The sequence below is a fragment of the Alosa alosa genome, chromosome 4, assembly GCF_017589495.1.
Source record: "Alosa alosa isolate M-15738 ecotype Scorff River chromosome 4, AALO_Geno_1.1, whole genome shotgun sequence".
Taxonomy (NCBI): domain Eukaryota; kingdom Metazoa; phylum Chordata; class Actinopteri; order Clupeiformes; family Clupeidae; genus Alosa; species Alosa alosa.
In genome coordinates this window covers 37,046,096-37,069,077 of record NC_063192.1, presented here as the reverse complement: position 1 = coordinate 37,069,077, position 22,982 = coordinate 37,046,096, and the positions used below count along the sequence as shown (strand labels likewise).

Here is a 22,982-nt window from a genome sequence, read left to right as displayed (position 1 = left end):
TTTGCAAACACAGAGGAGCTCATCAAATAAGGGATTAAGATTTTCCCCCTTTTCCACTCTCACCACAGAGGACAAGTCTGGACAAGCAGGAAGAGGAGTGACCAATGTGGACGAGCAAGAAGAGGAGTGACCAATGGGGACCAATGGGGACGAGCAGCTCGGTGGAGTGACCAATGGGGACAAGCAGGAAGAGGAGTGACGAATGGGGACGAGCAGGAAGAGGAGTGACCAATGGGGACCAATGGGGACGAGCAGGAAGAGGAGTGACCAGCGCCGACTGGAGGCCGCTGCAGGGGGCGCTCAACGCTCTGGCGATGTCAACAACCCCCCGGCGGTCTTTCAAAACTCTCTCTCAATCCGGTCCTTGGAGCCCTTGGAGCCCTTGGAGCCACTACTATTCTTATTAGCAGAAACCGAGCCGGGCTATTTTAGAGGGTCACCCTCCATCCTCCTAGGGGCTTTGTCCAAAACCTCGTCTTTGTTCCAAATGAACTGAACCTCTGTGGCAGCATGAGGGGGCGAAGAGGAGTGTGGGTAAGCAGATGGGAAGCAGCAGATGTCATGGGGTCCATCGCCATGGCACCCTGTGCTCCCTCCGCTCAGTCTCAGCAGACAGACAGCTTCTGCTCTCATCCAGACAGACAGCTTCAGTAGACAGACAGCTAGTGGCCATTCACTAGTTCACACATAGGTCATCCATAGTGGCCTTTCACTGACTAGTGGTGGAGCATACAGGATAAGAAAGAGATACACGACTTTATGCTTATACTGTTTGAAAATGGGTGGTATTGGTGACGTTTTCACAAGCGAGGGCGTGTCGAGGTGTAATGCGGAGAGGCTAATGGCCTGACAGTCTGAACACAAAGGTCTCAGGGTCATGAGGCTTGACGGTCTGAAGCCGGCTATACACTCTGCAGTGACCATTTAAACACAATTGTTGCTGCCAGGCATCAGCCTACGAATTTTGTAAAAAAGTAAATCATGCATAATTAAAAGAATAACTAGGCTTAGACTTCCATTACAGCACAGCACACGCTCTATGAAGGAATGAAAGCGGCTGCCTTATCTCGCAATAAGCGGATGGAAATCCTGACACTCTTTCAACTACATGAAACTTAATAGTGAACCATCAAATACCCCACAGATTTCAGTGGTCATCAGTCCCGATAATTAGCAATATAATCAAACAGTCCAAACGTAAATTAAATCCCAAATCGAACATCTTCTGCTTTTGATAGCCTACCGGTATGCCGCTCCAAGCGAAGTAGGCCTTAGGCTATGTCTCACAATAAAACGCACCAGATAAGAAATAAAGGCCTAGCTGCCTCGAATACAAGCCTGCCCCAAGTAAAGGTGCTGTGCTTTGTGCAGCCTAAATGAAAGATCCCAGCCATAATTTGAGGATTTATGATAGTCTGTCTCCTAAACATTCCTCACCCGTTATCTAGACATGCATGAAAACATTTGAAAACAAAACTCACTGACATATTTGTAATATTTGGTCGCTGTTTTGCTACAAATTATCTTTCACGTAATGAATGGCCTACTATGCGCTCCGTGTCTGTAGCTGTCTGTTCACGTCCACAATCGATTATAACATTCTTCAAATGGAGAACACATCCATGTTCTCTCGCATTATAGGCGGTCATGCTTCTGTGTTTGCAAAATTCCTGACGGTTCCTGATCGCTAAACTTTTGTTTTCCTTTCCTGTCGATAGCGGTTGATGTTGAAGCACCTAGGCTATAATTTGACTTCAGCGGTGACAAATCCTGCTGAGAGAGAGAGGCACCCGCAAAGTGGTCCTGCGTGCGTATGTGTGTGTCTGCATGGGGCTACATTCAATTGAAGTCAGAGTTGGTCCGTCCAGTCAATAGTCCCGCATTCAGGCCGCTCCATTATTAGATTAACGTTATCAGACAGCGCTGTAAAATGTGTGCGGGAATTTCTCGCATTATGATGGCTAGAGTTGCGGGACTTAATAAATTATGCGCAATGCTTAATAACTTATACGCAATACCCGCAATCCCGTGCTGAAATTTACACCCTGGTTTTCAATGCACATCTTTTTCCACAGTGAAGAGATGTGTTTTGAGGTGTTTTTTGAACAGGCCCACAGAAGAGGCACAGCGGAGGAAAAGGCCCCCAAAGGTCTTCAGTCTGGTGCGGGGTGTAGCCAGCTGGTCCTTGTTAGAGGACCAGAGGGACCGCTGAGGGCTGTAGGGGTGGAGTAGGTCAGACAGGTGTCCAGGGGCCAGAGCACGGAGGGACTTGTAGGTGAGAGGCCAGAGCGCGGAGGGACTTGTAGGTGAGAAGCGGGATTTTGTAAATGATGCGGAATTTGACTGGTAACCAAAGGAGCATGAGGGTGGGCGCTGAGTTCTAGACACATTATATATCATATACATGCAATATATATAATATACATGCAATATTATACATGCAATATTATTGCAGCCTGTCCAGGGCCTTGGAGGGAGACCTGTGAGTATGACATTGCAGTAGTCCAGACGGGAGGAAATGAAACAGTGGATAAGGGTTTCGGTTACTAAGTCGGATGGTGAGGATCGAAGTCTTGAGATGTTTTTCAAGTGATAGAATGCAGATTTTGTGGTGTTTTTAATGTGGGATTGGAATGACAGGGTCCAAGGTGACGCCCAAAATATCAGTGCTGTTTTAAAACTGTTAGGACCCCCTAGTGCGTCTAGTTCATCATTTTTTTTCTGGGAGAGGACCCCCAGGACCAACACCACATCTGCAGTGCAGGTGGGCATGGAGCGGGCTGGTGGAGGAGGAGGAGGGGGCAAGCGCATGTGATCAGTGGTTTCATAAGGAATGAGTGAAGACGCTGAGCTGGATCACATGCACTCAGTTTGAGAGAGGGTGCCACCTGGTGGCATGAAGCTACAGTAATGTAATAGAAAAGAGAAATTGACTACATATCCCATCGATCCATTCACCTCGGAAATTACGTTATTTCCTATTTACCTTCAGTTTCCCGCGCACATTTGTTGCAAGTTGGCTGTCAGCGAGCGGACGGAAGAATTACATTATTGAAGTAGGCTACTTAACGCATATTGCCATCGCATATACTGCTGCACAGATTGTTTTTTCCCCCTATTTTGCCGTAGACATGCCAGCCACAGATTATGATCCTGCCAGTTTACCAGACTTGTTACCATTGTACTATCGCCGCCTGTTCCCTTTCTCACAGTACTATCGGTGGCTAAGTTATGGAGGTGGTGAGTAGCCTATCTATATGTCTCTATCTGTATGTATCTGTCTGTATCTGTCTCTGAAATGAAACCCAGCTGCCCTGCCTACTAACTAATCATAGATTCATATAGTAGACTTTATTCATTGTGAATTTATAAGGTAAACATCAGCCAACTAACTATGAGAAGTAAACTACAGCTAACGATCTCATTAAACTTTAAAACAACCAACCCTAACGTTACGCTGTTTGAAAGCTTACACAGCAAGTTGCCTGGGAAGTTCAGTGAAGGAACTAATAATATCACTTTTATCTAGTATAGTCTAATATTAAATTTAACGAGGCATAAGATTCGTTCGATTTCCAGGCTAAGATTGGAAAGTTATTATTCATCAGTAGCTTGCATCTGTGATGATCTAAACATTTCTGACCTGACAGTAACCAAGGGCTACTTCCAGAACCGTGAGTTCTCCTTCACCCTCAAAGATGACATCTATGTCCGATACCAGTCTTTCAGCACGCAGAATGAGCTGGAGAAAGAGATGCAGAAGATGAACCCGTACAAAATTGACATTGGAGCCGTATACAGCCACAGGGTAACATTTCTACTAGCGTATGAAATGACACTGTCTTTATCTTCTCAAGGATGTCCACCACTCCCTTAAATGTATCTAAATCTAAATGTACTCTGTCTCAGCCTAATCAACACAACACAGGGAAGTTAAATGTATCTCTAAAACAGGGATGTAGTGGTAAAATAAGAGGTGGGTATTGGGTAAACTATGATTTCTGTGATCACGGTGAGGTGGGCTGTGCCATGCTGTATTGGATTCTTAAAAAAGGCATTCAGAACATGTTTGATGTTGGAGGTTATTCTTTCACACCACCTCGCGTCACAGACCTATGTCACAGGGCAATTCCATGCAACGGTCATGGGGAAAAAAAGTTGTGCATACGCAAATAGAACTGTTGTTAAAATCTTCATTTAGGTCTATATTTTATTGTTTGTAACTGATGTAATTGAATTTGATGGAAAATTACACTCTTTTTACATCATAAATATGGTGTGCAACCACACAGAAACAAAATTTTTCACATGGTAATATTATACATATTTAAAAAGTGGATAAATGGACCCAAGGTTCAAACAAATTGTGTCATTTGACAAATTCCAGATTGACAAGGGAATGGTAGAGCAATGTCTATGCTCAGCTTGCCTTTAAGAGCACAACTCCTTACATTTGTAAGGCATTTGTTTTTAAGTCAGCAAGTTCCATGGCCATGTCACATCCATAACGTTTTATATGAAAAGTTTATGCTACACATACAGTGTTGATGCGACAATGTCCATAGTGTCTGTGCAAAGCTGATTTATATCAATGTAAAGTGTGATGACCAAATTGTGCCTCTTTCTTACTTTTAAAACCTTTAATGGTGCGTTATGGATGTGACGGTATGGATGTTACATAATGTGAATTTACAAGACTGGAGACTTTATTATACCTCAAAGCCGATAAAACATCTGTTCTGGTGGCATGTCAGTTTCAACGCATTTCACCTTAGTGTTTACAATTGACATTTCAAAGATTATTAGATTGATCAAAACCACAGGGAGGCCTTGCCTAACCATTAGCAAAACAAACATAATATTAAAATACCTCCAGTGATTAGCCTAGCCATAGCCTATTTTCAAGTGGCCTAATAACGAAAATCGAAAAATTATCTTCCCGTAACTGTCATACTGTTGTTGTACAGTAACTGGATTATCGTGTTAGCTGGTGAAGATGGCTGACTTTGCAGCTGGAGTTAACATAGCAACCTCCTTCTGTTGCAGATCTGTTCAGCCTGCCGTTCACGTCTGCTTAACACAGTTTAATTAAGTGTGCTTGCTTGCAAAGCAGCACACTTATTGTTCTTCTTAAGTTTTATTATTATTATTAAGTGTGCTTGCTGCAAAGCAGCACACTTATTGTTCTTCTTAAGTTTTATTTTTCCCGTCTCCCTAATTTTTTGTCAGCTCTAGCGCCTAGGCCCTTTGAGACAGAGACACCGTTCCAACTTTAAAATGTCCGGTCAGTACCGGTGTAAGTTGGTCGCGAAGATGACGCCAAGTGGGCGTGTCGTTCGTCCGCCATATTGGATTGAACAGAAAGCGAAACTACTAAATTTTCACAGGTCACAAATTTGGTCCGAACGCCACGAAACTTGACGTACATTATCCTTGGACCAAGCCTCACAAAAGTTACCAGAAGGATTTTTGATTTTCGAAAGCGTTTGCCCGTCACAGCCAAACGAAATCGGTGGCGAAGCTCCGAAACAGGAAGTCGTCCATATCTCAGGAACACTCACATATCGATACCAAATTTTGTATTTGAACTCGCGACTCCAATGTGAGGGTGCATAAGCTAAAAAAAAAAAAAGAAAACATTCCAAAAGTTTCCGTCATTTGGCAAACCACCCACAGGTATTTGGTAACTCTCACCATTCACCTTTGCACCATTCACCTTCTATCACAATGCCTTCCAAGTATGGTCAATGTCTCTGGGCAGCCACAATGTCTCCGGGCAACCTTTCCCAATCATGAAATCCTTGCTCTGCCATGGGATAGTATGGACTAAATTTAAATTTTTCATTATTGTTAAATATGATGATGGGAGAGTATTATTAAAAATGTTACAAGTATGCAAATGCATATGTTTACGGGCATTTAGGTTTTACTGTGTTGTTTTGTTGTAAAGACATGCAAGGCATTCTGGGCCAGAATGAACAGTGGTCGGCAGCACTCCATAGGCTATAATATTAATATGAATAGGTGTTTCTGTAAACCTAGGGACAATAAACAGCTATCTCTGTTACAAAAACGAGCTGGTAATCGCTCATTGAAGAGGGAACTATGATAAAAAGATTGTTTTCCTAAAAGCATGGAGTTGACGAAAGAATAAGCAAGCAATGTCACTTTAATGTTAAATAGCCTACATCTGAACGCTAGGTGGCAACGTTGTATTGCATTTCACTAGTGTACTTGAAATATGGCATGAGCTTCACAAGTAAGGAAGGTGCAAATATTATGTAATTTATCATGGGATATTATTGGAAATGTTATTTCTTGTTTATTCTAATTTCAAACCACACACATCCATTCGTAATCACACGTACACTTTTAATACCTTGAAAAGACTATAATTTCGTTTATTTGATGTTGCCTAGCAACAGTGTTCAGAGCAAAGATTCTAGAACAGAGCTTCAGAGAGACACGTTTTGAGTTTGTGGCCAAGTACCTAAAATATAGGTTTCCATGTTTATGTGCTGGATGGTGTGCTTCCTTTATGAAAGTAAGTGTTTTATAGAGTTACAGACATAATGAGTCATGTTGTAGTGGTCCACATAAATGTGCTCCTTCTGTTATTAGAATGCTAAGCGGAGATTTAACATCATTCATTTCTTGTGTGGCTAGAAGCTAGCTAGCTATGTCATAGGGAGGAGATTTTGCTGTAACGTTATGGGATTTAAGTTTGATTAGCGTAATGCCATGGTCATTTGATATGAGACGCTTATACTCATAACTTCGTCACTCGTAACTTTAGGACTCCTATTTTTTTTTTACTAAGAGTAATTCAGGAAGCATTTTAGCCCTAAAAGTAGCGCCTGAGTCTGTGACAGCTTAAGCGAGGACTACTAATAAGACCGATTCACAAACAGTGTTTTGTGGTGGCATTTCACGTCGCGATGTTTTGAAATGCGTCTAACAATCACGAGGGAACAGTTTTGCATTGTAGGCATAACTAAGGGATGCAGTAACACCACCACCAACAACAACCAAAACTAGCCTACTCATTGTTTACATGTACATTTAATATAACGTTTCATTGTGAATCAAATGAAAAGATTCTCCTCTTTGCAAACGTTGGCATAGGCATATGGTGACAGATTCATTTAATAATGTTGCTGCGTGAATCACGGTAAGCGCGAATGAAGTGGCCACTTCTTAATGGGACTCACTGTATGGAAGTAGGCTAAGTAAAATAGAGATGTTTAAAATAAGATAAAGTTAGGATATGCCCGCTTGACAACGGCAGAGATGACTGGCCTTTGGCCATAGCAACCATCCATTTAGAACGACTGGCCTTCATAGCAACCGAGGATCTTAGCTGTGATTCATGTAGCTACAGTATGCATGCAATGTGATGCAAAGTATAGAAAGGTGATGAAATATACAGAGACCGGTCAAGAAATATAGTGCAATGTAGACAGTAGTATACAGTTGATTTACAGAAGGTGGTTTAGAGTAATATGAATTAAATATAAATATGTGCAGTGTATTAGCAGTTACAATAAGTAGAATAATGTATGTAGATGTAGCAGTAACATTATAATAGTAGAAATAATAATATAGATAAATGCAGTGTATTAACAGAATATAATAAAACAGAATAAATATGGATATTCAATATGACAAATATATAACAGATATGTACATAACATACAGCTATGTGCAGTGTGGAAACAGTGTCATTGTAGTGCATCATAAGAGTAGTAAGAATAAGTCTATGTGTAGGATGAATAGTATGAAGATCAGTAGAATAACTATGTATAAATGTAATTACAGTAGGCCTATGTACATTTGTAAATAAATAGAAAACTATGGGTGGGAGGGATAAATTAATTTTATTTAATTGTAAAAGTAAATTGCATTAAATTAAATTAAATTGCAATTAAAAATCTTTCCAGTAGGCTTTAATGTCACGCAAAAAGTACAACCAAAGCTGAGCTTGATCAACTACAACGTCTAAAGAACCAGAACTTCAGTGTAGTTTTTTGCTGGGTCCCAGGCCATGTTGGTCTGAGGGGAAATGAGAAAGCGGACAGTGCTGCTAAGCAAGCCCTCAATGAAGAAGTCACAGAATGTCAAATCCGTGCCCCAGACCTTAAACCTATACTGAACTCTTATATCACAGATAAGTGGCAATCTGAATGGGATTAATGTACCAACATCAAGCAAGGAATGTGAATTTTGGCACGTTTTCATGATCCACTGGGTCGTTATGGGCCACACAAAATCACTGACCAAAATTGATGACGGTAAAAGAAAAAAATAAATTATTTTTTATATTTTAAATGACTTGTTGTCCTGATTCTTCCTGTGGATCTTAGTGGGCACTGAGGAATCAATAATTTCATCGCTAGTTTTTCATGATTACTATTTCAATTGTTTCATATCAAAATTCACTACTTAATTATGTGTTTTATGTAGTTTGTCGAGGACTGGTTCAGACATGTCACGTAACGCCATTTTTTCCCTACATAATGCATTACGAAAATGACGCATAGTTTCAAAAACACACTTTTTGTGTTCATTCAAGTCTCCTTCATGCTACATATATCATAGTTTCGGCAGTTTCCTTCAAAAACAGAGTTTGTAGAAAACCTGTTATCTCTCAAAAAATGTAGACTGGAGTAACTCAACATTTGACTCCTCAGATATGTTTAGTGTTCTAAAGACGTCAAATAGCCCGTTATCGTTACCAAATTGATAGCCAAGGAGCCAGAAGGTAACACGCATGTATGGCTATAAAAACTGTGCCTTCATTTTACAACTAAACACAAGAAAATACTTTTATAACCCTTGAGCCAGCACCTTACCATGTGATCTCAATGCCAATACAGCGTTTGTTTGCACCTTCAAAAGCATGGCGTACCTGGTTAACCCCCCAAAACACCCTTAAACGCCCACAAATACCCATATGTTTGTGTGAAAGAATTGTCCAATGTTTATAACAATATGGTTATGGTTATGTTTACGCTTTTGTCCAAGCGACATACAAAACAATATAATACTTAAATTTAACAGGGAACAAATTAAGATGTTGGTCAGACTATAATAAGGAGAATAGCAATAATAAACAACAATGTTAATTCAATCAATAGCCTAATGAAATAAACAATGTAAATAAGGGAAAACAGCAATAATAAACAATGATGTTCATTCAATCAATAATATAAAGTCAATAACATGGTAAGACTACATTAAGGAGAATAACAACAATAAACAACAATGTCAAATGAATCAACAGCCTGATGAAAATAAAACAATCCTATACAAACCATAACGCATAAGAAGCGCTTAATGAACTAAGTGTATGTTGAACAGATACGCCTTTAGACCCCTCTTATACGAACCAAAACTATCACAGGAACGGAGAGCACTGGGCAACTCATTCCACCAACATGGAACCACTGAGGAAAAGAGTCTTGAATTTGACCTGGCGTTCATGTCTGGTCGACACAACAGACGCTCATCAGAAGAGTGTGGTTGGGGATGTACAGTACAGTACTGTCTTGATAACTGAATTAAAATAACAAGGAGCAGATCCAGAGTCCTACGGCCAAAGTGAGAGATTTCCATTTCATTCTGGCTGCCCAGATAGCAAGGGGCGGCCCACTGGGGGCAGATCTGGTGCTCCGCTGGCATTTTGCTCATCGGTTCTGTGGCGGTCCGCTGGCATTTTGCTCATCGGTTCTGTGGCGGTCTGCTGGCATTTTGCTCATCGATTCTGTGGCGGTCCGCTGACGGGTTGCAGACAAATTGCCCAATATTTTGCCACTATTGGTCTAAAATCTTTTTCATTTGTTCAGTTATACTCCATATATCATTTTAATAAATGTTCTTAATATTTATGACAAGTTAAACTTAAAGTGATGGTGGTCCAACGGTGGACCACAAGTGGCGCGCCACCAGCTGTTCGCTATCTGCCAATCGGATTCTGCTATCTGGGTATAGGGGGCCAATGGGGAGCCAATATCAGTGGTATTGCTGTAAATAGTTCCTAGAGTGTACATATTGTGAATGTGGATAATACAGTGTGATTTTTAAATGTTAAAAGTTGCATTTGGTGAATAAACTCTTTTGAGAGGTGGATAGACTCTATTTCTGAAATTTCAGAGGTGGATAAACTGCGTATACTTGCGTTTAGCCTCCACCACTGCCCTGCTCTAAAGTCTAAATGTACTTTGTCTTAGCCCAATCAACACAACACCGTGAAGTCCGGAGCATTCCAAGCCCTGGAGAAGGAACTGGTATTTGATATTGATATGACCGACTATGATGATGTCAGAACATGCTGCAGGTATTGTGCTCCCCAACACACACACCCATACACTCACACACCCACTCACACACACATACCCACCCACACACACACAAACATACCCAGTCACAGTGACGTTGGAAGTGGGGATGCGGCCCACCCCAAACTGCACCAAGACACATTTTCTGTGTAAATAGACCGATGGCTACACTGGACATGCAACTGTGTTCTGTTCCCAGAGCTTTATCTGTCTATGATCTGCAGGGTTAGTGTGTGTGTGTGCGTGTGCAACTGTGTTCTGTTCCCAGAGCATGCTTTATCTTTTGCTTTATTTCTTGAATTTCCCCTGGGGATCAATAAAGTATCTATCTATCTATCTATCTATCTATCTGTCTATGATCTGCAGGGTTAGGGCCTCCTCGACGAGGAGATTGCTGGTCTGCGGATAATTTGCGGCACAATTTAATGGTATCAGACCTGCGGACCGAAAGAAAAGGAAACTAAACATTTTCCAGATTAGGAAACATTTATAGGAAACATGTTTTAATTTAGTGTTCTCAAATAAAGAGGTGTAGCATTCGGGGGTTGTGGTGTTCTCAAATAAAGAGGTGTAGCATTCGGGGGTTGTGGTGTTCTCAAATAAAGAGGTGTAGCATTCGGGGGTAGTGGTGTTCTCAAATAAAGAGGTGTAGCATTCGGGGGTAGTGGTGTTCTCAAATAAAGAGGTGTAGCATTCAGGGGTAGTGGTGTTCTCAAATAAAGAGGTGTAGCATTCGGGGGTAGTGGTGTTCTCAAATAAAGAGGTGTAGCATTCGGGGGTAGTGGTGTTCTCAAATAAAGAGGTGTAGCATTCGGGGGTAGTGGTGTTCTCAAATAAAGAGGTGTAGCATTCGGGGGTAGTGCTGTTCTCAAATAAAGAGGTGTAGCATTCGGGGGTTGTGGTGTGAGCGCATCTGTGCAAGTGAAACTGTTGAAACACTGGAGATAACGTGGGTAGCAGCAACAAACAACGTGATCTTCACACACATCATCCGCAGCTCCTCATAGAAAATACATCCAACGTCCCTGCCCACACACACACACACACACACACACCTGAAGCCCACACACACACACACCTGAAGCCCACACACACACACCTGAAGCCCACACACACACACCTGAAATCTAGTCACATATAGTGACGCGAACACTAGTTACTTTTGACACTAGTGTTTGAAATCCCATTGTTGTGTTTTGCAGTGCTGCTGACATTTGTGCCAAATGCTGGACGTTGATGACCATTGCCATCAGAATTCTTAACCGGGCACTGAGAGGTTAGCATCAGACACGTCAGTGTAGCTTTTAACAACCTCATGCTATTTGGAAAGCCTAAGACACTGAAGAGAACATAAGGCCATTCCATTGACAAACCTTTGATATCAATAATCCTGTAACAACATATTTGATTCCTCTATTTGACTGATTCCAGAGGACTTTGGCTTCCGGCACCTTCTGTGGGTGTACTCTGGCCGGAGAGGGATCCACTGCTGGGTGTGTGATGATGCAGCGAGGAAGCTGTCGGTGGCGGCTCGTTCTGCTGTTGCAGAGTACCTCAGTCTAGTCAAGGTACGAGTACCTCAGTCTAGTATGAGTACCACAGTCTAGTACAAGTAGTACCTCAGTCTAGTATGAGTACCCCAGTCTAGTCAAGAGTACCTCAGTCTAGTCAAGGTATTTCGTTCAAACTATAGACTGTATAGTTAGGTTGGTTCTAACAGGAAATTCTCATACATTCACCCACCCAAGTATTTTGTTTCTAAATCTGTATTGGATGTGGTCAGTTATTTCAGTGTTTCTGGTTTACTAGGGTGGTGAAGAGACCATGAAGAAGGTTCAGCTGTCAGATCCTCTACATCCGTTCATCAGGTAGGGTGTTACTGGGTGTGTCTGTTTTATTGCTCTCCAAATATCACTTAGAAAAGCCAGGTTGTAAAATTGACCAAGTCAGACCACGACTTGTTTTACATAGCTTTGTAAATAAATACCATTGATTTACATTCTTTGCTGGCTGTAAACATGCTCAAAGTGGTTACAAATCTGTAATGTTATCAACTGTCTGTTTTTTTACAGAGAATCTCTTGTTGTGGTTGAGCACTACTTTCCCAAGTATGCCCTCACTGATCAGGACATATTGGGCAACAGCAAGACTGTGGACAAAGTGCTGGCTCTTGTGCCCGAAGATATCCTTCAAAAATGATGTTGTATATCAAGAAATATATGTTAATGCAATCAAAGGGGTTGGTAAACACTGATGCACGGTATACGGTTGTTGAGTGGTACAGGGAACACCATTGCCTGGCCTGGAGGTTAGCAGTTGGCTCTATTTGGCATTGCCATTTCTCTCAGGTTGCACTAAGGCTTTGGCAGCAAAATGTATGAGTTCTGTTGTGAGGCTGTTTAAATTCATTGGTTCCATTACATTGTTGGTAAATGTTAAAATTAGTATACTGTCCATCAGTGGTCCCCAAACTACGGCCCACCACCTCATTTTGAGTGGCCCCCCAAAACATGTGTGTGGTATATAGCATCTGGCCCGTACGGGAGTACGACATCGTCAAACTATAACCTCCGTAATTTCCCCCATTCATTCTATATGGCGAGTCTTAACAGTACACATGTCATACTCCTTTTTTTTAGTCCACTGGTGGTTGTTTTGGTGCTGTTTCGCATTTGCCATCGAAAACGGAAAGAAATGTAGGACAACCTGCAAGCAATGTAAGAGGCCTATGCTGACTGCATCAGTGCTCAAAGTATTCTAAAAGTTTATCAATTAATTGTTAATAACTAACTAACTAACTTTTATTCAAGTCATATTTCTGGGACTTTCTGGGATACTTATTTCTATTTTTTATTCACTCGTTCAAATGTTCATACAGAGTTCACAAATGTTCATAGAAAGTTCTCTTCAGGTGAATGAAAGTTAGAATGGTGGTCATTTCAGCTGTTTTTGCCAACACTTCATAAAACTCTCATAGTTTGATGACTTTAAATTATTTGTAGGATATTGCTCGTTCACAACTTGAGCTATGTATGCAAAGAAACAGAGTTCAGAGTCTTTTTATTAGTATTATTTCATGTGAGCTACATTTTACACTGATATGTCATGATGGCAACATAAACATAGGCTACTGCAATTTAATACCATTGTTAGCTATGATTAAATGTAATGGAATATTCAACTAAGGTAGACTGCTGTTGTTAACTAGTAGCACTAAGCTATTTATGGTTGATATACTCCGAGTCTCTGGCCCTCTCTTAGAGCCAGGCATAGTGAGCTGGCCCTCGGAAGAAAAAGTTTGGGGACCACTGCTGTACATGATGTCTATTTTCCACACTAGCTCAGAGAGGAGTGGATCTGCTCTGAGGAGACTGCGCTTTGTGACGTGTTAGTCCTTAACTTCATGGTGCTCTGAGGAGACTGCGCTTTGTGACGTGTTAGTCCTTAACTTCATGGTGCTCTGAGGAGACTGCGCTTTGTGACGTGTTAGTCCTTAACTTCATGGTGCTCTGAGGAGACTGCGCTTTGTGACGTGTTAGTCCTTAACTTCATGGTGCTCTGAAGAGACTGCGCTTTGTGATGTTAGTCCTTAACTTCATGGTGCTCGGAGGAGACAGCGCTTTGTGATGTTAGTCCTTAACTTCATGGTCATACAGGTGCGAGAGGACTTGCAGACTCAGTTCCAGAGTGAAAAGAACCCTCAGAAGCGCTGGAACAGGCTCTGCAGTGTGGTGCAGCACCAGCGGGTCCGTGAACTACTGCTTCTGGAGTCAATGGAATGATCCGATGCAGATTTAGACATATTCTGAAAACACATCCCTAACTATGACCCAAGGCTTTACGCCTGTTAAGAATAAGGCTGTCATTAATCAATAAAATACCTTTTTAAATACAAGGCTTTACGGCCTGTTAAGAATAAGCCTGTCATTAATCAATAAAATACCTTTTTAAATACAAGGCTTTACGGCCTGTTAAGAATAAGCCTGTCATTAATCAATAAAATACCTTTTTAAATACAAGGCTTTACGGCCTGTTACGAATAAGGCTGTCATTAATCAATAAAATACTTTTTAAACACAAGGCTTTACGGCCTGTTACGAATAAGGCTGTCATTAATCAATAAAATACTTTTTAAACACAAGGCTTTACGGCCTGTTAAGAATAAGGCTGTCATTAATCAAAAAAACACAAGCACAGAAGTTTGCTTGGTTCACTTCACTTTTCCCCGTCTGTCCTCTGTCTGTGATGGGAGCGCAGGTGACGTCCAAGAAAGGATGCCAGTATATCGATAAGGAGATCATGCTGCAGTACTGCTATCCCAGACTCGACGTCAACGTCAGTAAAGGAGTCAACCACTTACTGAAGAGCCCTTTCAGTGTCCATCCCAAAACTGGTGAGGATGAGCGTCACACCTTTGCTCTGCGTTGCTTCTTTGGGGGCAGCTTCAGTAAGGGGTTGTATTGCACATTCTCTTTCCACTTTTTGAATGTTCACAGCTACTAAAAAGCATCCTGGAGTGTTAAAACCTTAAATGTGTTTACTCATATTTATTTTGATTATTGGATCTGATTGCAAAATTGTTTGGAGTGACTAATTACAATACTATCCCGAATAATATGAATAATAATTTGTCACACCCACAGGGCGAATCTCTGTGCCAATTGACCTTGAAGAACTAGACTCATTTGATCCTTTTGAAGTTCCAACAATCCGGTGAGTCACCAAAAAGATAAATGTTTTGGACATTCTGTCTCAGTAGAACCAAATGCAGCAGGCCTTGAGCATTATGGCCATTCTGTTTCTAGCCTGATCTGTGAGGAGCTGGACAAGCCCAGGGCTGCCGATGAGGAAGACGAGGGGGAGAAAGAGAATGAAAACGAGGTGGACGCAGCCGAGCGACGCAAAACCAGAGGTGAGACTTGTGTGGCCGATTTCAAGATTGATTTTTCTTCCACTATCTGGTCACCACAAGCATATTAATCAGCACAATTTTTGATTTTAACTTGGAGTATATTTGTTTAGAATAACAATGGCTTTTTATTCCCTGCCCAGACTACAAGAGAACAAGCCTCGCTAAGTATGTGAAGCATTTTGACCGATTCCTGGATGGGATGGCTCGCTCTCGCAAAGGGGAGATGCTGAGGAAGAGCGGTAAGATCGCTTGTCACTCAAAACATGTTTAAACGGCCAGGAGTAATCTATGTAGAGTATGAAAACAGTGTAATGTAATCACCACCTTTTTCAAGATATTTACATTTTTCATTTCTAATTTCACAGACCTCCAGAAGGACTTTTAACCCAGGGCTGAGCGTTCCAGCCTTCACACCGCCCTGTAGACGCACTGAATTCTGACCAGCTAACTGCCCCAGGAGACATGTTCAGTGCAGCAGGTTTCATGATTCCACTTGATGTACAGAGACATTTACTCAGCAGTGAAAAGGTTTAATTACAAACCTTTTTACTAAATTGTAAACTTAGTAAACAAGATATCACTATGCAGACTCTTTTCCATCTGTAAAAAGCTCTGGTGACTCACTTTTTAAATGAATAAAACAAGTTTATATATCAAAGAAGCGATTTATTAGAAATCATAATTCTGTTTCTGTAAGAGGGTTCACATTTACAAACTGTATAAAAACAGTACGAGCTACAGCGTTCCATGTAACACCAACACATACATACAGACCTGGGTGCCTCAGGCCTTTCTCCGCCTGTCTCGCTACTTGGCCATGTCGATGATGCTCTGGAGGGAGGTGGGCACCCAGGTCCTCTCGCCCTGCACGAACACCACGCCGCGGTCGATGTAGACCGTGATGCGGCCGAGCGTGTACAGCTGCTTGCCCTCGTGCCGCCGGCCCACCAGGGGCAGGAAGACGATGCCGTTCTCCACGGCCTTGGCCTGCACCAGGTCCTTGAAGTTGGTGGGCACGGCCATGGCACCGATGCCCCTCTGGGCCGCGCTCTCCGCCTCCTGCCGCTCCTGGGCAGCACGGTACTGGAAGTCCCTCCGACGCTCCGTGTGTGTGAGGTAAGCGATATTCTCACGCGCACCTGGCTGCATGTAGTCACCTGTGGGCAGTAGAGGCCAGGTAAGACAGTATAAGTATATATACTTTTTTGACCCTGTGAGGGAAATTTGGTCTCTGCATTTAACCCAATCGGTGAATTAGTGAAACACAAACAGCACACACTAATCCCGCCGCAGTGAGCTGCCTGCTACAATGGCGGCGCTCGGGGAGCAGTGAGGGGTTAGGTGCCTTGCTCAAGGGCACTTCAGCCGCGGCCCACTGGTCGGGGCTCGAACCGGCAACCCTCCGGTTACAAGTCCAGAGTGCTAACCAGTAGGCCACGGCTGCCCACAAAGACACTGAGCATACGGACGAGTCCGACCGAATAATAATAATAATAATAATAATAATAATAATAATAATAATAATAATAATGGCAACCAGAACCCAGGAAGGAAAGACTGGAAACCGTGATCTAGCACATCTAGAGACCAGAGGGGTTTGTACAGTGCAAGATGGCTGACCTATGCTAGAGACCAGAGGGGTTTGTACAGTGCAAGATGGCTGACCTATGCTAGAGACCAGAGGGGTTTGTACAGTGCAAGATGGCTGACCTATGCTAGAGACCAGAGGGTTTTGTACAGTGCAAGATGGCTGACCTATGCTAGAGACCAGAGGGGTTTGTACAGTGCAAGATGGCTGACCTATGCTAGAGACCAGAGGGGTTTGTACAGTGCAAGATGGCTGACCTATGCTAGAGACCAGAGGGTTTTGTACAGTGCAAGATGGCTGACCTATGCCGGAGGACACGGCTCTGTTCATGATGTCCAGGGCCTCGTTGAACTTGTCCTTCACCAGCGGCTGAGCCAGCAGTGTATCTGAGAACATGGACTTCCAGCCCAGATACCACTTGGTGATCTCCTCATAGTTAGGACTGTTACTGAGCCAAGAGCACAGCACCTACACCACACACACACAAACAGGCCATTGATTAAGATAAGACAACACCATCTTAAAAACAATTGTACAGTATTCATAGTACAATGGTATGCTGCAAGACAATATTCCTACTTGTACTACCATAGACCACACAAATTTCACAGAGACGCTGGTGTGTTTTACACGAGACGCCTGGGGGGTATTCCATCAACCTCGCTAAAGGCCAAACCTGGCTTATTTATAACTATGGGAATTTATGCCACAGAACTAACCTGCTCTGTAGCAGGTTAACTTTCAAGCTAAATTGAGCTGTGTTGCAAAAAAAATCAGTCGGAAAACGAGTCTAAAAAGATGGTTCCGTCAACCTGTGCTTTCGTCACCTGTAGGCTACAACTTCAAAAATAGAAGTAGGCCTAGGAAAAAAAAAATTCCGACAGTGTCACCAAGCATGGATTTACACAGTCACTAGCTCCAAAGAATTTAAGATTATGCGACTTAAAATGTTTAACTTCACTTGCGTGTGGTTCTAGGAATCTTGCTACTCTGCGTCATTTACGTTCGGTGGTGGTGTAACGTGCAGCAAGACGGCATAGGAAAGGAATTACATTCTTGCGTGTTCGCAGGTTCGCTTCCCATACAGGCTCCATAGTTTATCACCTTGATAATGCCATTTTTAGTTATAATCTTTGATGAAAGACATATGTCTACTGCTGATAAAGGGTCATGCACATTTGGTAGGTTGTTCAGTGACAGCTTTGCCAGTGGGCTATATTATATCTGATGCAAGCCAAAGGATAATTCTGTAGCCTAGGCAGCTAACAATTAAAACTGCTTCATGTGTCGACGATTGTTCATGAATGTCAAATCAACTGTGTGCTACACAGATTAAATACTAGGCATAAATTATCTTTTATCTTCAGCAGCACAAACCTGCAGCCATTTGCGGAAGAAGTTCTTGTCGAGCAAGCCGACCATGCAGGAGGGCGAGAGCATACCCTCCCAGTCCATCACCCAGTGAAACGGGTCCATGTGCTGCTGGTGCGGGTTGACCACCAACTCGGACAGACACAGTTCTGAAGAAAAGAGCGAACAGATCAGGCACACAAGCCCATCAAGAATTCCAGGATATGAAAACAGATTGGCCAACTCCCAAGGCTAAACCAGAGCTTCCGATGACTTGACCGACCTAGCTTGGGTACAATGTTCTTGACCATGAAGGCCTCCCAGGCGCCAGGCGTGAACACGTCCTTCCAGGGCTGCAGGATGAGGCGGGCAGAGCCGTCGCTGGGGTGCCAGCGCTGCAGGGCGTTGGCCAGCTTGCTGCGGATAGGCGGGTACAGCGGCTCCAGGCGGCCCTGCAGGAGAGGCAGCCATGGGTGCAGCCAGGCGTGGATGGGCACTGTGTCGGTCAGCGGGTTCCAGCTCTCCACCTGCACAAGCACAAGCCAGAACAAGCCTCAGAGAGCAGATACGTCAGGTAGAGTCCAACCAGTTACTAACACTAGCTAGCATCAACCATTTACTAACACTGGCATCAACCATTTACTAACACTAGCATATCCACCATTTACTAACACTAGCATCAACCATTTACTAACACTGGCATCAACCATTTACTAGCACCATTTACTAACACTAGCATCCTATATTCCCAGGGTCCTATGTTCCCAGGGCACTATGTTCCATGATCCCCAGTTAAATTTTCTGCTAACACACAGTGGCTGAATCTGAATGTACCCCCTCACAAATTTTGATTTCGGCTAATTTTGTGAGGACTTATAAATTGTGAAATGTATGAGGGCTCACTCACTCCCTTTCTGTGTCCTTTATATAAGTCTACATTTATGCACAATTTACCCAAAGGAATTACCAACCATTCATAATGTTGTGACGTGAAACACAGGGTCACCCATTCATAATGTTGTGACGTGAAACACGGGGTTACCCAAAGGGTGGCTACATGTTTGTGGTGTTGTCAATTCAACAGTATGTCACAGGTGATGTGCCAACATGTCACAAGTGATGTGCCATTCCTCTTATTATATTATTAGCTTTTTGAGCTCTTACAGCCTCTCAAACTCAGTTATCAATGGATATCACTTATCAATGGATATCACTTATCAATGGACATCATTTATCAATGGATATCAGTTAAGTTTTTGAGGGTTCAGGGCTTAGACCTGAGGGGGGACATTGAGATTATATATATTATATATATATATATATATTATATATATATATATATATATATATATATATATATATATATATATATATATATCAATACATTCATATATGTTGTAATTGATTCTGTGTGAGGGGCATCTGGCTCAATATTCTGCGTGAGGGACTGTGGGTGGTGTCTGGTAGGTGAAATTTCACGGGGAAACTACGATGATTGGTTAGCCTAGAAATCTAGACACACCCTAGCACCACAGCAGCAGCAAATGTAATTTGCAGCCAGGGTAGTCTAGCAACTCTCCGTTGGCTTGCGAGCTGGAAAAATTAAACTTCGATCAGGCCAATCACATTGTGTATAGAGTCGTGGACGGGCTTAACATAATGATGGCAGGCCGTGGCCTGTAAATTAAAGGCATAAAAGGCCAAAAAAAAAAAAAAAACATAATGATGGCAGAGTTGCAACTTGAAAACAAAGAAGATGGATGCTGCTGCTGGCGAACAGCGTGACTCGAGTTAAGCTATTTATATCTATATATCTCAATACATTCATATATGTTGTAATTCATACTGTGAAAATTACTAACAGCCAACTAAGTATTTAGTCATTTCAATATTTCATATTGATTTTTAAAATATTAGGTTACACTTCTCTTTAAAGTCATTACATTGTATTGGTGTTGTGTCAGTCTAATTGAGTGCCTGTCACTTTAAGGACGTGAGAGTAGCCTAATTACTTCTGAGTAATAATAATAATAATAATAATAATAATAATAAAGCTTTATTTGTATAGCACCTTTCATACACAGAATGCAGCTCAAAGTGCTTTACATTTGAAGCATGTAACACAATAATAGTCAGTCAGTCATTATCAATCACTTTTCTTTGCTGTTTATGTTATACTCAGCAACATATCAAAAATATAGAAAATGGCGTCATAAGACTGGCAGCCTTAACCCTCTTACCCCCACAAGCACGCCATATGGCAACTGTGGCAAGGAAAAACTCCCATATTCCAGGAAGAAACCTTGAGCAGAACCTGACTTAATGGGGGAGCCCATCTGCTTCTGGCTGGCTAAGCCCTCCAATAGTAGCAGATGTAGAATAATCTGAAAATGTAGTCTACAGGATAAGATGAGTTAACTAAAAGCTTTCCTGTACAGGTATGTTTTCAGATCTTTTTAAAATATTTACTGAACTCGCCTGCTTGATGTACAGAGGCAGGGTGTTCCATAGTTTGGGGCATAATGGATAAACGCAGCTTCTCCACTTTGTTTGTGGAGCACTTTGGGTAACGATTAAAAGATTAGAATTGGATGATCTAAGTTTCCTTTGTGGTTGATAAGATATTAAAAGCTCAGAGATATATGAAGGTGCTATGCCATTCAGAGCTTTGTAAGTAATTAACATAACCTTAAAATCAATTCTATAGGAAATAGGGAGCCAGTGCAGTTCAGCCAACACAGGGGTGATGTGTTCTCTCTTCTTAGTCTTAGTTAAAAGTCTAAATGCGAGAGTTCTGTATGAGTGCCAATTTCTTTAGATGTTTTTTGGGAAGACCAGTGAAAAGTGCATTGCAGTAGTCTAACCTGCTAGTGATAAAGGCGTGAATTAGCTTTTCTGCATCTTGTTGAGTTAAAAAGGGCCGCACTTTGGCAATGTTTGGAAGGCTTGCATCTCACTGTGTTTGGCTACGAGTGGAAATAACTTTTTGCATAGTGCATTAGGATATGTGGATGCAATTCGATGTTTTCTATGGCATTAGTTAAAATAAATGTTAAAACTTCAATGAAATCTTTCATGGATCATAGAAATTAATAACAAAGCAAGAAATCTCTTCTATCATTTTGGTAAGCACTACACAAACTAGGCCTACAAGCAAACATGACATGAGCTAACAAGGACATCTCCAGATGTAAAATTTGCCAATGGGTTGCATAGCCTACTCAAATGTCAGTAAACCAAGCAGGCCTACATGAACTTACTTTCATAGCCTAGGTAGGTTAACAACACCAGGTTTAGAGATGCAAGTAAGTAGATCGTTAACGTTAGCCTTCTATTTATTGTCATCAACGAACTAGGAATCGAACAAGTTATAGGGCAGTCTCTGGTGTCTGCAGAAGTGAGTGTGGCATCTGGCTCAATATTCTGTGCAGGGCTCCGAACCGGTTTAAGGAACGAAAACCGAAAACGAACGGAATTTTACGAGGAGCGGAAACGGAAACAAAAACAAAATGGTCTTCAACTGTTCCGGAACAGAAACGTTATTCTGAAATCCACAAAACCGGTTAATAACGTTTTTTTTTTTTCGTTCTCTATACACCTTATTCAGCCCCGCCCATTTTTTTAAATTCCACATTGTCTTTAAACTTCCGATTCGGCTAGCTACACGCCTAGTTAGCTTCATTGGGATAACACGGCAGAAGAGGATAGAGAGGCTAACTTACAGAACAGCCGCTCCAAAGTCAGTTTTTTCCTAACTTCAGATAGGAAAGCTGTATAACAGAAATGTCTTAAGTCACCAAAATCCTAAATAAACGTTCCTAACTTTAGGATGACCCATTGTCACCCAGTCATCTCGATAGAGCTCTGCTATCACTATGTATCGCAATGGATGTACTGCTCAATCGGAAGTTTGGAGACAATGTGGCCAAAGCTAGCGCCCCCATGTTTGCGCGCGGAATAAGGTGTATATATATTTTATACAATTTCACAAAAGCATATCCTATGTCAGGGAGACTATTTCCGGTTGTGCGAAAAACAAGCCCGCATCTACACTGTTAATGTGAGCTAACAAGCCGCTATGTAGCCAACTACTGTAGGCGAACAGCCTAATAATTTGATTTCTGCAGTTAAAAAAAAAAAAAAAAAACGAATAAATGGACCTTTGGTCCAAATGTGTATATTTTGTCATGTAACCTATCCGTCTGCCACTTCGGATGTTAGGCCAGCTCGTAGCGTAGGCTACTGAAACTGATTTGGAAATTGTTTGTAGCCTATGCGTAATAGCCTATTTTGCCTGTCCACGCCATTTTAAAGTCGGGATTTGAAATGTTTGCGCAATTATAGCCTATTCTATGTAGAAGAGTTAAATGGGAAATTTGAGATAGGCCTTGTCAGCAACACACAGGTTCATTTATAAACAGGGTTGGAATTATAGCGCAAGCCTTTGAAGATCTCCATATGGATCAAATTTAGGCTACAACCAGGTAAGGAGTTTAGCACGTATCCAGAAATATTTTTGATACAAAATTATTTATAGGCATAGGTTAGGCCTACAGTAAGTCTGTAGGCTATGGGATGGATGGCATATCTGAATGTTTTTGGATGCCGCCTGTGATTTATTATTTTTGGGCATAGCTACGGTATAGGCTAAATCAAGGGGAAATAATGAGTACGTCTATTCTAAGGTAAAGTCCACAAAAATCGACTTTGTGGCCAAACACTGCTGGAACTTTAAGAACGAACGATTTTTGCGTTCCGAACCGGTTCAGGACCGATATGTTGGTGGCGGAACGCA

General features: G+C 41.9%; 2 protein-coding genes across 4 annotated transcripts in view; one reads left to right on the top strand and one right to left on the bottom strand.

Moving 5' to 3' along the window:
• Nucleotides 1-2,992: 2,992 nt before the first annotated feature.
• On the top strand, nucleotides 2,993-15,907 carry prim1 (DNA primase subunit 1). The gene is made up of 13 exons (XM_048241543.1): nucleotides 2,993-3,240; nucleotides 3,651-3,808; nucleotides 10,230-10,336; nucleotides 11,540-11,613; nucleotides 11,769-11,905; nucleotides 12,147-12,205; nucleotides 12,410-12,519; nucleotides 13,992-14,083; nucleotides 14,595-14,730; nucleotides 14,981-15,050; nucleotides 15,143-15,249; nucleotides 15,390-15,488; nucleotides 15,615-15,907. The coding sequence occupies exons 1-13, from the start codon at nucleotides 3,132-3,134 to the stop codon at nucleotides 15,632-15,634; spliced, it is 1,278 nt and encodes a 425-aa protein (XP_048097500.1). The 5' UTR covers nucleotides 2,993-3,131; the 3' UTR covers nucleotides 15,635-15,907.
• The window catches only part of tfip11 (tuftelin interacting protein 11), a 24,057-nt gene continuing 16,969 nt past the window's right edge, over nucleotides 15,895-22,982 (bottom strand). For all 3 annotated transcript variants that reach the window (XM_048241537.1, XM_048241538.1, XM_048241536.1), the window contains exons 11-14: nucleotides 18,471-18,714; nucleotides 18,215-18,357; nucleotides 17,140-17,305; nucleotides 15,895-16,406 (exon numbers count right to left, since the gene is read on the bottom strand). In XM_048241537.1, coding sequence (XP_048097494.1) covers nucleotides 16,057-16,406; nucleotides 17,140-17,305; nucleotides 18,215-18,357; nucleotides 18,471-18,714 — 903 coding nt within the window. In that variant the 3' untranslated portion in view covers nucleotides 15,895-16,056. The remainder of the gene's footprint in view (nucleotides 16,407-17,139; nucleotides 17,306-18,214; nucleotides 18,358-18,470; nucleotides 18,715-22,982) is intronic.

Bases quoted from the DNA above. Each gene is read 5' to 3' on its own strand.
- prim1 (XM_048241543.1), top strand. From the start codon at position 3,132: ATGCCAGCCACAGATTATGATCCTGCCAGTTTACCAGACTTGTTACCA. The intron at 3,241-3,650 runs GTGAGTAGCCTA...CTGACCTGACAG, and splicing joins GTGGCTAAGTTATGGAGGTG to TAACCAAGGGCTACTTCCAG. The intron at 12,520-13,991 runs ATATCCTTCAAA...TCATGGTCATAC, and splicing joins GCTGGCTCTTGTGCCCGAAG to AGGTGCGAGAGGACTTGCAG.